Source organism: Amaranthus tricolor, chromosome 12, assembly GCF_026212465.1.
Source record: "Amaranthus tricolor cultivar Red isolate AtriRed21 chromosome 12, ASM2621246v1, whole genome shotgun sequence".
NCBI classification, from domain to species: domain Eukaryota; kingdom Viridiplantae; phylum Streptophyta; class Magnoliopsida; order Caryophyllales; family Amaranthaceae; genus Amaranthus; species Amaranthus tricolor.
In genome coordinates, this window is record NC_080058.1 from 1,111,011 (window position 1) to 1,124,989 (window position 13,979).

Genomic DNA, 13,979 nt, shown 5'->3' on the forward strand with positions numbered 1-13,979 from the left:
GGTTTCACAACTTTTTGTATGGTCTCACTAAGCCTCATACATTGGTTATGTAAGCCATCTAATATATTGAATTCATCTCGTCAAGAAGTAGTCTCTTACAAGAAATATGTGATCAGTACTGATCAATTTCTTATCGATCCTATCTTTCCGGACCTCGGCCTAACTTATTATCAATAATAATGGTATGAGATTTGAGACTTATTAAAAAATTTGATTTCAATAATGCACTAGAGGAAAAGCTTTGGTGTAATGATTAGATAATATTATATAACTGAAATATCACGAGTTTGAATCCTAAAAATAAAGATGTAGAGTAAATTTTGCTTTTGTCACACTATTTTAATGGGATCTTTTTCCAAACCCTTCATATGGGGAGGAATTTAATTAAAAGTGTCATGAATTTCATAATATAAAACAAATATATAACCATTGAGATCAAATAAACATCACACTAAATTTATAAAATCACTATCACTATAAGTGACATATTTTTCACCTCATTGGTATTTAAAACAAAATTTCACAATCAATTGGCAATATCTTATATATAATGAGGTGTTTGGTAAACAAATAATTTGATAGCTGATAGCTAATGAAAGTGGCTAATTAGACCAATTGATTTTATTAATTGGGCTGATCAACTGATTTTGAATCTTTCGCTGTATGCAATTTGCTTAGAAATAACTTATTCATAACAACAAGTAATTTCCACCAACTATTTAGCAAATATTAACATTGGATGACTTGACCATCAAACTCCCTATTTGTATCAAAATAAACTAAAATTGTTCAATTAACTATTTTGCCAAACACCGATAACTATAGATGACATATTCGTTTTCTTTTCCTACTCGAGCTACTTTTGAGAGAAACCGTTTTTCGATAAGACGACCTCAAAATAAAAAATTCATATGATAATAATTTTACTAGCAACCTATATATAAAGAGCGTTTTAAGGTCATATTAATTTGTTTCAAATTACATCTATTTTCAAGCGAAATGCTGCTATATAACTACACTTTAAAGATTACATTTGACAGTTTTGCGTATTCATCGACACATCATTGTTTAAAACAACTTTTGAAAACGGCCGGCACTCGTGAGAGTTTGCTGACTTGTGAATTCCAACCCTTTCCCCTTTTATATAACACTAAGTACTAACCTCTTTTTCCTCCAAATTCCAACCATTTTGGTACTATTTCACTATTTTCCCTTCCTCGTTGAGATCGTCCATCTTCGTCTCTCTCGTGTGACTAATACAAAGAAAAACAAAAAAATGGCATTGAAAATCCAAAACCCATTAACATTTCAATCATCAAACTCATTTTTTTCATTCACAATTACTCGATCTCATCAACTCAGATCTCCAAATCGTGTTTCCATGGCTTCCACCACTGGAATCACTTCAAAGTTAGTTCCTTTTTCCCTCTTTTTTAATTACCATTTATTTATTTTCTTTAATTTAAGCTTTTTTCATGTGGGTAATTAATTTAATCTTATTCAATTTATTTACTCCTATATGGGTTGTGCATTTTATTGATAGTTATCATGATTTTGCTTGTATTCTTTGTTATTTTAATTTTTTTAAATTACCCTTTATTTATTTTCTTGTTTTCCTCATGTAATTTGAGCTATTTTCAATTGGGTATTTGATCATATTCAATTTATTTTCTCCTATATGGTTGTGCATTTTATTGACAGTTATCATGATGTTTGTGATCTTTGTCATTTTATTTTCTTAATTCCGATTTGATCATGATTCCATTTGCCCTCTTCAATTTAGTGCATGTAAAAATTGATTTTTTTTTTGGTGGGTTTTTGACTTATGATCTGTTTTTGTGTTTGTTAAATATTTGAGTTTAAATTTCTCATTTTTTGTTCTTTTATAGCTTGATCTTTAGTTTATTTTGCATGTGGGTATATGAATAACCCAACAATGTTTGTTTTGGTATAGTGGTAGAATGGAAGGTGAAAATTTATTTCTTTATTCTCTGTATGTGTTAAATTTTTAATATTGTTTGTTCTTAATTGCTCAACTTGGTTTTTGAAATCAATTTCTTCAATATTCTTGCCAAATTGAACTCTTTAGAACTTTAGTTCTTCTTGTTTTGCTTAATCTTATTTCATTTTAATGCTCAAATTTTGCATATTAATGGGAAAATTGTTTCAATTGATGATTTAAAAGTTGGTTAGAATGAGTTAAATTAATGCAAATGGATTTTCCTTTAATCTAGCCTAAGCCAGTTCATTTGATTAAAAACCTATTAATATTGAATTGTGTCGTATATAACTTAGAAAAATGATATTCAATAGTGTTCGGTCCACCTTATACACCGTCCTTAATCATAACATTGCTAATTTTAATTTATTAATACTTGTAATTTGTCATGTACATGCTGAAAATGTGAAGGAGTTTTTTGCATTACATTGACCGACCATGTTTGTTGCTGTTTGTTGACAAATTTGTTATTGCTTCTTTTATTGATGTGTGATATAAAAATCATGGGGTGGAAATCAGTTTTGTATTTATTTATCATGAAAATTCTTGTAGTGGTATTTGATAAGATAGCAATATTTCTCTTTGAAGCATTTGAGAGTAAATTATTACTTTCTTTGTCCCACCAAATTTCCCCTTCTTTCTATTTTAGTCAGTCTTACTCAACTTACTAAATTTCTAATTTTGGCTATGCCGTACTCTCTTTCTTTAATTCTACCTTCATCATACATTTTTATCTCGCCGATAAAATATCACTTTATCTATTTTTCTTAATTTCCATAGAATTGCCTTTGGACAAAGCAAAATTTGTGGAACACAGGGAGAAGTAGTTTTATGGACATCTTTTTATGTATTTTTTGCATTTCTGCTAGCTGTCCCCTGCTGATTATTGAACTTTCAACTGTCTTTGCATTTAATTTTGTTCAATTATTTCCTGATTCTGAATAGTTCTATAAAGTATATTGTCTCAGACCCTGTATTAACTGTGAAGAAAATAACATTATAATTTTACTCCCTTTTTTTCAAAAAAAAAGCCGCAAATGGGGCGAAAAATAAGAAAAGTGAGTAAAAATGGTAAAAAAAAAAATGAGGATTGGTCTCCCTCTTGAACACTTAGTAGCTTTGCTCTCACTCGACGTACTGGAGAATGTTTAATACTGATCGGTCGCAATTTCGTAAGGTCTTTGCAAGTGTTTTTTTTGAGTATGAGCGCCGCTAGGCACTAGGAAATGCACAAGTCTTCTTGATTATTATGAATCGACGTACTAGCGAGCAGCGACTTTCTGTAATGTAAGAACATTATTTAAACCATTTACCAATCCACTCTTTTGGTTTAACCCAGAAATCTCGGTGCAAATCGATTATTTTTAGCGAAGTATTTAGTGTGAAATAATGCATTAATTGTTGATACAGGGATGTTCCAAATGGTAAAAAGCCGTACATGCCTCCCAGAGAAGTTCATGTGCAGAAGACTCACTCAATGCCACTCCAAAAGATCGAGATGTTCCAATCATTAGAAAAATGGGCCGAGGAAAACCTTCTCGTGCTTTTAAAGCCAGTCGAGAAGTGTTGGCAACCGCAAGATTTTCTCCCGGACCCTGCATCCGAAGGATTCGAGGAGCAAGTCAAGGAGCTGAGGGAACGAACTAAAGAACTCCCTGATGACTATTTTGTCGTTTTGGTTGGAGATATGATTACAGAAGAAGCCCTTCCGACTTACCAGACCATGCTTAACACATTGGATGGAGTTCGGGATGAGACTGGTGCGAGTTTGTCTCCGTGGGCTATATGGACGCGGGCATGGACTGCGGAAGAGAACCGACATGGTGATCTGTTGAACAAGTATCTTTACCTCTCGGGAAGAGTCGACATGAGGCAAATAGAGAAGACTATTCAGTACCTGATTGGATCAGGAATGGTGAGATTCACATTGCTATTAGTTATCACTTAAATTTCGTTCATACTCCCTCCTATTCAGCTTATCAGCTTATCAGCTTATGTGTCCCATTTCCTTTTATGGTCAAGTCACCTTAATTATCCCATTTCTATTTTTGGTATGGGTTTTTGACTTTTATGCCCTTAGTAGCTTTATTCTATTTTCAATTATACTCTCTATTACCCATACTAATTTTCCTCCCTTACATTAAAAAACCCATAATACCACTCTCTTTCCTACCTTTAGGGTCCCACTTTTGACTCTCTTTAAAATCCGTGAAAAGTCAAATGGGACTCCTAAGGTGAATAAGGTGAATAGGAGGGAGTATTATTTTCCCCTTACCCGTGTTCCTTTGTTTACTTGCTTTTGTTTGACTGTTGCCAATTTTCGAAGCATTATTAAAAACAATTATGGTTAGGAGCTTGACTTATTATTAAATAAAAAGACTAGGGGAGCCAAGATTTTAACCCCCAAACCTTGGTTCAAAACCGTACTCTTAACCACTAAACCATCTTTTCATTGTAAAATTATACAATATTTTGCCTTGTATAATGACACAAAAGATTTCAGAGCGCCGAGCCCCTTTGGGTCTCAATAAAGGTCCGCCATTGTCCTCGGGTGTATAGGAATATTGGAATATTGAAATTGACTCGGGTTCTCAAAGGTTTAGTCGAATGTCTTTTACTTGGGATTTGATCATTTCACTTACAAAAAGGTTTTTTAAATCAAAGTAAAGAGCTATTGAGAAGTATAAATGAAAAAAAGAACGGAGAGTATTGATGTGTGCTAAAGGCCATTTAGTTTTTGGGTCGAAAAATCTTACGAATACTGCGTTCTCTAAACCGTTGCATCTTCTTTGAGCCCCTTGGATATCTCTCGCCTCCTCCACGACCACGATTTTTGCACTTCTTTTTGCCTTCTATTAAATTTACTTTTTTTTGCTTTTTCGGTTTCATCATTCTGTCGTTTTACAGGACCCAAAAACTGAGAACAACCCTTATCTCGGTTTCATCTACACTTCATTTCAAGAGCGAGCGACCTTTATCTCTCACGGTAATACTGCAAGGTTAGCCAAGGACTACGGTGATATTAAACTAGCCCAGGTGTGTGGTATTATCGCTGCAGATGAAAAGCGGCATGAAACAGCATACACAAAAATAGTTGAAAAACTCTTCGAGCTGGATCCAGATGGAACGATCTTGGCTCTAGCCGATATGATGAGAAAGAAAGTGTCAATGCCTGCTCACTTAATGTACGATGGCATAGATGACAACCTTTTCGACAATTACTCATCAGTTGCTCAACGCATCGGAGTCTACACTGCTAGGGACTACGCGGACATCCTGGAATTTCTAGTTCAGCGGTGGAATGTAGAAAAATTGACGGGTCTTTCAGGTGAGGGACATAAAGCTCAAGATTTTGTATGTGGGTTAGCTCCGAGGATTAGGAAACTCGAGGAGAGAGCTCAAGCTCGGGCTAAACAAGCATCCCTTGCTCCGTTCAGCTGGATTTTCGGCAAAAAGTTGACCGTCTAGAAGTAATGACGGTAAATGGAAACGCAACTACATGCATCTGCTGCCTTAGTTTTGTGTTTGAAGATGATGCTGGTTGACAAGAAGTTAAGTCATTGTAGATACTTTTGTTTGAATGCTTAAGCTATTTAAGAATAGAGAAGGCTGTAATTTTTTAGTAAGCTTACTTTTGGTTCCCCTAAAGTCTAAAATATGTTGTATGAGTAAAAACTAAAAACTGATCCCATTATGTATGTTGGATCTGCAGCCTTAGTTTAGTCTCTGAACTTTCAAGACATTAAAGAAAGCCTCTTTGTTAAAATGTTTCTTTTGCCTTTGTTATCCAAGTGAAATATTAACTTCTAAGTCTTGCTACTAGTCTTGTTTTGCTATTTGTTTAAACTTGCTGGTTTTTCTCGAGTAGGAATTGTAATGGTCGCAACATTCTTTGGTAAAGGTATGGTATGTCGTCTTTCATCCCCACAAAGCCCCATGATCATGAAGGTATGGTATGTCGTTCCTACTAAGCTTGCGAGCGAATTTTAAAAACCAATTACAAAGAAGGTAAACGTTTGTGGTCGGACTATTTTGGGCCTAGTTTTTGCTTTTTTACAAAGAAGTGTTCTCGACCATGTAACGCTCGAATGAGCAACGTCATGGCTCGAACGAGCGCATCAAATGAGCACTAGAGGTTTTCTTTCCCTTTAGCTCTAGTACCATAGAAACCCTTGGACAAACCCTAGGACTGTACTAATGACATAATGGCTCTCATGAACCTTAGAATTATCTCTCTCTCTTCAAGCGTTCAATACTCGATCAAAGCATGCATCACCAAGGCATACATATGTGGTAAACCTCGTACATTAATGCGTCTTTTGTTATATTATTTTCCGTGTTTAATTTCTCAATATTCATCAATAGTTTCCTATATTCATTAAAAACGTCCTACTTTCGAGGCATCGACTTTGGACTTATTTTCATGTTCACTCAATTCCCCCATGTGATTTAATTTACAAATGAAGCTTATAGCTTTTGAAGAAAAACTTGTTTGAACAAATTCAATTATGTCATGTTTCGAAATTTGGATTTAACTTAAATTTATTGTTTGGCAAATCAAAAAATTTAAAATTTAAAATTGGATATTGTTTTTAGGGAAATTCTACGTGATAGCATCCAGTTTTCATGAAATGCCAGTAGTAGCACTTTTTTAAGAAAATTCCATATGGTAACATCCAGTTTATGCACAAACTAATTGCTGTAGCATTTTCCATTAAGTTGATGAATTTAAACATTAAATTGGTGAATTAGTTAAAACTGTGAATTAAACAAAACTGGATGCTACCACGTGGAAAAAACTTACAAAATAATGAATTAAACGAAATTTAACAAAAATTTAACGGAAAATGCTACGGCAATTAGTTTGTGCATTTAACTGAATGCTACCATGTGGGAATTTTCTTAAAAAAGTAGTTAAAGTTGAGAATAACTACCCAAATTTTGTCATTCTCAAATCATTTATGATTTCATAATTAAAATTTATAATAAGAATTGAAATACTTATTTCCAAATACTACATTATTGAAATTACAATAGCTATTTTAGTAAAATAGCATATCGGAATACACTATAGATGAAAATTTAATGAATAACATAGATGATTATATTGCTCATACAATAGCAAAAAGAATTCTTAGTAAAGTAATACCAAAACCAAAACCAAAACCACATTGAAATTACATAAAACTCAAAGAATCAAAGAATACCCAAAAGTCCAAAACCCATCACATCATTATCCAAATTTCAAATTCATGATGAAAATTGAAATTTCTAGTTCTAAACATTTAAACCAGCAGAAGGGTAAGGCAAATACCCCATTTCTTCCTCAGAACTTCCAACTTTAGCAGTATTCCTCTTAATTCCGCCATTAACATCACCTTCAACAACAGCATAGTACTTCAAAAAGAAAGCAACAGTAAGAACAACCCATTCCAAACAGAACATAACCACACACAACACACCAGCCAATTTCAAGATCATAACCCCACTATGCTCTTCAACATATGATTTTAGACTAATTAAGAAATCATCACTCCTAGTGAAGATTAAAACCGAGATCGAACCCTGAAAAATGGCGGTAAGAACTGTGGCGGCCATATGAGCACCGTACCAACGGTGGGCCCCTGTACTGGCTGCGTGTGCTCCGGCTAAGGCGCCCAGGATTGTGAGAAGATGGAGGAAGATGAAGAGGAAGCCGCAAAGAGATGGGATGAGGCGGAGCGAAAGGGTTAGGAAGATGCAGCTTGATGCTGCTCCTAAGAGCATGTAATTGCTGTAAAGGAAGAGTTTTTTGGTTTTGTAATGGGGTTCTGAGCTTGATGGGGATACAATTTTGAGACCCATTTGAAAATTTTTTGATTGATTTTGATGGTTTAGTAGAAGATTTAGGGTTTTGAGAGGTGGGTTTTTGTTGATTTGGGGAGATTTTGTTCAAGATGTCTTGAATTGAACTAGTGTGAGAGAAGTGAGGGGGAATGGTGTTGGTGGGAATTGAGGGGAAAATATAAGGGGAAAGTGCAACGGACATATTTGAAAGGTTCGTGAAATTTGACCGTTGGTGGGGCATTGTATGATGGAAGACATTAAAGACATAAGAGGTGCAACGGCTAGTGTGCTTTTTATTTTGGGTGATTGCTTATATTGTATTTGTAGGATTAGTGATGAATGATGATGTCAATGTTGAGCTACATATTGATATGGGGGACATGCATTAAAATGACAAAGTGTTGTTGATTAAAAGTTTAAGCTAATTTTTTATGTTTAAGATATGCAGTGTATTATATTACGTCTTTATACATAAGAGTCATTTGTGCTAGAATTGTAAATGCGTCATGCTCATATATAGTGCTAAAAATTCACTTTGAAATAATAATTGATGACTGAGATTCAAACGCTTGATTTTTTGTCAAAGTCAAAAGAGCAGCTCAACTTAAAATTTAAGTTAATACTTGAAGTCTCAATATATATTATGTACTCTATGTAAATGCAATTTATGGGTTTATAGTAAGTCAAAGTAAGACTAAATGGTTGGAATGTAGAAGATCATATGGAGATTGTTAGTTGTAAGTTAGATTCGAAGAAGTCATCCAATGTGTATTTCAATTTTCGACTACATTGACCCAACTCTTCACAAAAACAAAATTTTGATCAACTGCTAACAAAATCACCGTATTACACTTCCCTACAAATACAATTTCAATCACCCAAATAAAATTTGATGAAATATCAGAGTGATGATAAACAAAAATTTGATATAACAAAATCAAACTACTCAACTCTAAACGAATTTTAAAAATAGTATCTTCTTTCTAATCTATCACATTTTAGTATTTAGACGGTAAAAGTTAAGGCGAATTTAATTTATTTTTTCATGTATTGCACCAAGAACTCTATGATAAGTGTGTAACAGGAGCGACAATCTCGATACATAATTAACATTTAATAATAATGTTTAATATAAAAATATTGTGAAAGTCTTAAAATGTCGAACTGTTAAATACTTTAAACTATAAAGCTGAAATTCTTTAAAACAAAAGTAAAATATTACATCTAATAAGAAATATTGTTTGGACAAAATAAAAAAAATACATCATCATCAATACAAAAATATTGCGGAAGTCTCAAAATGCGGAACTGTTAAAAACTTTAAATCATAAAACTGAAATTATTTAAAACAAAAGTAAAATATTACATCTAATAAGAAAATATTGTTTGCTCAAAATAAACAAAAATACATCATCATCAGGTCATCAATAAAGATACAAAAAGCAGCTAAGTTCTCGATAAATAGTAATTGTTGCGGCCTGGATCGAAACCTGAACTAAATCTTGCAAAATGCTCGGTCAACGGTTAACGTCGAGCATAACTTCCGATCCAGCTCAAAATACAGAAATTATACGCTACATTTACAAAATAATAATTTAAGTACGAACTTATAATTAATTGACACCACTGTAAACTTTAACCATATTCGTTTTCTGTTTCTTACTTTTGTGTCATTCAATCAATATTTATTCACACAAGTACATCACATTTTTATTACTACAATTTGATATTGACTTTGACTTTGATCAACTCAGATGATAACCTCTTTTATTTAATAAAATTCTTAATCATAACGTAAAATTAATCTTTATGTCTTTATACATTCACTATTAAATTTTTACACATTAAATTTTATTTATAACTTTATTTTTAATAGTTCGCTAAATTCACACTAATAACTTAATATTTTATTAATAGTCTCTAAAATAATATTTTCCACAAGTAGTTACTAAAATCTATTTTTCTTTAAATAAGTTCCCAAAATCAACATTTTTGACTTTACAATAAATAAAACTTTTATTCTCTTAAAAAAATCAAATATTCTAATTAAAATTCAAGTTAAAATTGCATCATTTGGATAAGTTTTCGAAATTCTACAAGTTCACCAAAAATCAATATTTCAAATTTAGAAAAATAAGTAAACTTGTTAGGTTTGCAAAAAATCAACATTCTAGTTATAAAACAAATAAAACTTATAATTTCACAAAAGTCAATATTTCTAGTTTTAAAACAAGTTAAACTTACAATTTTAACAAAAGTCAATATTTCTAATTGTAAAATAAGTAAAACTTGTAATCTCACAAAGTCAATATTTCACACATAGTGTAACACCTCGATATTTTTCCGATATATTAAATGATTTACTAGTAATATTATTATTATTATTTTTTTTTGAAGAATATATTATTTATTAAATTATATTAAATTATTTATTTTGTTAGTAGGTTAAATCATGAGATTTCAACTTTTAAGGCAATAAAAACCATTTTAAGTCCAAATCTTTTTCCTAATCTATCTTTAATTTCAAAAAAAAAAAAAATTAAAAAGAGGGAATTTGATAGGGTGGCCGGCCATAGGGAAGATTTGGGGAAGATTGTAACTTCCATTTTGGCAAATGAATGGTTAAGGCAATTATCATCAATAAAATCCCATAATCCCTTAATTAATTTCTTGCTTTACATCCTTCATTTTAAAACCTTGCAAGTAAAGAAACACTCCCAAAAACTCCCTAATTCTCACGCCTAAATCCTCCAATTTGGTTCATCAATTTTGGTGTTGTTCTTGAGCAATTGTGAGTAATTCTTAACCTAGTTTTATTTTTAAGTTTTAATTTAAATTTCTATGATTTTTATGTGTGTGTTATTTTATAGTTTATGATTATTTAAAATTCATGTGTGAAAGTATGATGTTTTTCTATCTAAATTAATGTATGGTTTTTAGGGTTTAGATATGTTTACATGTGTGTGAAGAATTGATTGATGAATGATTGAAAATATATATATATATATATATATATATACATAAAAAAAAAAAAAGAATGGTTGCTCATATAAAAAAAATGTATGTGGTGTTAGGAATTTATTTATTTATTTTTATTGATTACTAGAAGGGATTTATAATGTTGGTAGAGAAAAAAAAAATATACATGTAAATTTGTGTTGTGTATGTGTGTATACAATTGTGTAAAAAGAATTATATTGAAAAAAAATATATATATAATAATAATTCATTAAAATTTATTTTTATGTAAATTTTGTTGTTTAGATTTAATAGGACATAAAGCATTGATATTTATATTTTTTGTGATAAAAAAAAATGATGGAATGACAAAATCCCGTAGGTTTTGAAAATGGTGAAAAAAAAATGTGTTTTTGGAGCATTTTTGGCTTTGAAATTAAGTTAAAAATACTTATACTATGTTATAAATTATGAAAATTGGTACCCGGGGGTTTTGACGCCTTCCGGACGCAACGGTGAAGTCGGATTTTCAGTTTGACAGTTTTAAGTTGAGTTTCTGGACAGATTGTATAGGCTGTCCGGTTTTGTGTATATACCATGTTATAGTATGTGATGGATGTTCATGTTGTGTGTAGTGTTCTAGGTATGGATGTGATTGTATATGTGTATTATGGATGATTTGAGGAAAATGTGTATGTGTGCTTATTTCCCGAATACGATTGAACCTTGTAGGAAGTCAATTCGTGACCGGGAATTGATTAAGACGCTTGTGAGTTGGTTATCTTGCTTAAGGTATGTACACGCAGCGTGGTTCGCATTAGTCCGATGTATCATATAATAAGGGTATACAAAAGTAAAGCATGGATATATAGTATTGATAATGTTATCTTTCGAATCAATAATTTTTGTACATTGTTTTGATAAGCAGAGGTAGTATGACCTCACTAACTTTAAAGTGGACGTAGTATGACGTCAATTAGTGGAAAAGAATTACTCGCGGTATATGAGGGCATTATGAGCCACCGCGGGGGTATGCATACTTAACCATAGGCACCGAAGTAAGGCGAGTGTCTATGATAGAGACTTGCTTAGGGGTTAGCTCCCCCTAATGTATTGTCTCACTTATGGAGTTTGGAGTGTACCGGCAGTTTGGAGTGTACAGCAGTATAAATAATAATTTACTAAGAAACGTTTGAATTGTTCATAGATGATCAATATCTTATATATTATACTTTGCTTATAAAAACTATTATTTAAATCTGAAAAGGATATAAAAACGACAGAGATAGACCAATTTTTTCAAAGTAATAAGTAAAAATTTAGATCATTTGGACAAAGTTTTTGTTTTTTTGTTAGCACATATTGACTCTTTTCCCATAATATTGCTTAAAAAAAATTAATTCCCACTTTGCATTATGTGGGAAAGTATTTCCCACATACCGTCCACGTGGAAATTTTTTTTTTTTTTTTTTTTTTCAGACCAAACCGCCACCTGAGATGGCGGTTTGCCTTAAGCAGTAAACCGCCACATGAAGTGGCGGTTTGGTCAAGGCAAACCGCCATCTCATGTGGCGGTTTGGTCCTTTTTTTTTTTTTTTTTTCCATGCGCAACCTGCATTAAACTAGTTTAATACCTTCTATTCAATAATAATCAATTACGAACCAACTTGATTTGAAAAAATTAATTATGAAAATAATGCGAAGATATATTACAATCATGGAAAGTCATACAAGAAGTTCAAATCATATAAGAATATACAAAGTTTGTTACACTATAACCCCCGGCCCCTTTTGTTTTGCGCACCGGTGGATGAGTAACCAATTGGGCAGTGGAGCCCTCCCATGCAGCCATGCTCCTGTGTGTTGCCTAAAGCGTAAGCACTGATGGATCAATTGGGCCCGGCATCGCCATGATCGCTGTTACATACATAAGTGTTATAAAAATCATATAAATATTAGGTGAATCAACATGATATTACAATATATTAAAAAAAACATACTTTGTTGACCTTCGAGGGCATGTTTTCTTATTATGACCACTAAATCCACAAAAGCTATACGTGTTACGAGGACGCGTCAATGGTGCATCCATTTCGTTCCGTATACTAGTTGATCGCGGACGACCCTTTCCACGCTTCGTTGAGGGATCTGGAACAACTGTAGGACCGTTCCAAGGATCGCAGGTGAACATGTCTAGAACAGGCATGAAAGTCTTCTTATATATCGATACGTATTTTGTAGTGCGAAACGAAGTGTCCACAAAAGCATCATACGATATGTTACGAGCTCGACATACTGCAAGAACATGTGAGCAAGGTAACTTGAAGATGGTTGGTTTCTGACAGAAGCATGATGTTGCTGTGAGGTCAACCATGTAGGATTTTCCACCTTTTCCTGCTATCCTGTTGCCACAACCAGTGGTGACCTCAAATATCCCACGCACTGTGTCATATATCCTAACATCATGAAAGCGTGCTTTTTCAGCATTGAATTCAATCGTATCAGTTGGTTTCTTGGCATACACATGTCCATTGTCTAAACTCTTGCCCTATCCTAAAGTCTCCATTTTCATTCATGGAGTTGTCATCGTTCCAGGTCATCCATGCATCAATCAATCTTTGATCAATCTCATCAATTCTAAGCCAGTCTTGAGATGGAGCACCATCTCTAATCGCTGCATCTAGAGCTTCTCTTTTTTCATCATCCTCCTCTGAATCAGAATCAATATGCTCATCCTCCTGATCTAAAGAATCAACCTCGTTCGCATTACGCTTACCCAAGTGACTCGATCACAACCAATTACATCACATATTTTGCTATGAAACACCTCAAAATTAGTATTCTGACGATGGATAAACATCACTGTATTTAATCCTCCATTATACACAACATCAGATCCAGTATAACTAACTTCCCCACCCCAATACACTATAACGGGATAATGATCCATATTATGCAAACACAAACATGTTTTTCATGTGATTTCAATTTAAATATAAAGCTAAAAATACCATTAATATATACTAAAACCATTAAACTAACCCAACAAAGTAATAAACTTTCATTGAAGCATTTCATCAAACACTTTATATTCATACAAACCAAATCATAAAATTTAACTACACATGTGTAAAACGTCAGCTTAGATCATGAAAACAAGAGAATGTAACAAACAATCAACACATTTATAACTTCA

General features: G+C 32.7%; 2 protein-coding genes across 2 annotated transcripts; one reads left to right on the top strand and one right to left on the bottom strand.

Moving 5' to 3' along the window:
• The first annotated feature begins 977 nt into the window (after window positions 1-977).
• On the top strand, window positions 978-5,809 carry LOC130797039 (stearoyl-[acyl-carrier-protein] 9-desaturase, chloroplastic-like). Its single transcript, XM_057659514.1, has 3 exons — window positions 978-1,410; window positions 3,410-3,914; window positions 4,907-5,809. Exons 1-3 carry the CDS (start codon window positions 1,277-1,279, stop codon window positions 5,465-5,467), a joined length of 1,200 nt encoding a protein of 399 aa, XP_057515497.1. The 5' UTR covers window positions 978-1,276; the 3' UTR covers window positions 5,468-5,809.
• Window positions 5,810-7,145: 1,336 nt separating this feature from the next.
• LOC130797040 (uncharacterized) lies at window positions 7,146-7,986 on the bottom strand. The gene has a single exon (XM_057659515.1). It carries the CDS (start codon window positions 7,841-7,843, stop codon window positions 7,277-7,279), a length of 567 nt encoding a protein of 188 aa, XP_057515498.1. The 5' UTR covers window positions 7,844-7,986; the 3' UTR covers window positions 7,146-7,276.
• Between the last annotated feature and the right edge of the window lie 5,993 nt (window positions 7,987-13,979).

Coding starts and splice junctions, on each gene's coding strand:
- LOC130797039 (XM_057659514.1), top strand. CDS start 1,277: ATGGCATTGAAAATCCAAAACCCATTAACATTTCAATCATCAAACTCA. Junction 1,411..3,409: donor ACCACTGGAATCACTTCAAA/GTTAGTTCCTTT, acceptor TTGTTGATACAG/GGATGTTCCAAATGGTAAAA. Junction 3,915..4,906: donor ACCTGATTGGATCAGGAATG/GTGAGATTCACA, acceptor GTCGTTTTACAG/GACCCAAAAACTGAGAACAA.
- LOC130797040 (XM_057659515.1), bottom strand. CDS start 7,843: ATGGGTCTCAAAATTGTATCCCCATCAAGCTCAGAACCCCATTACAAA.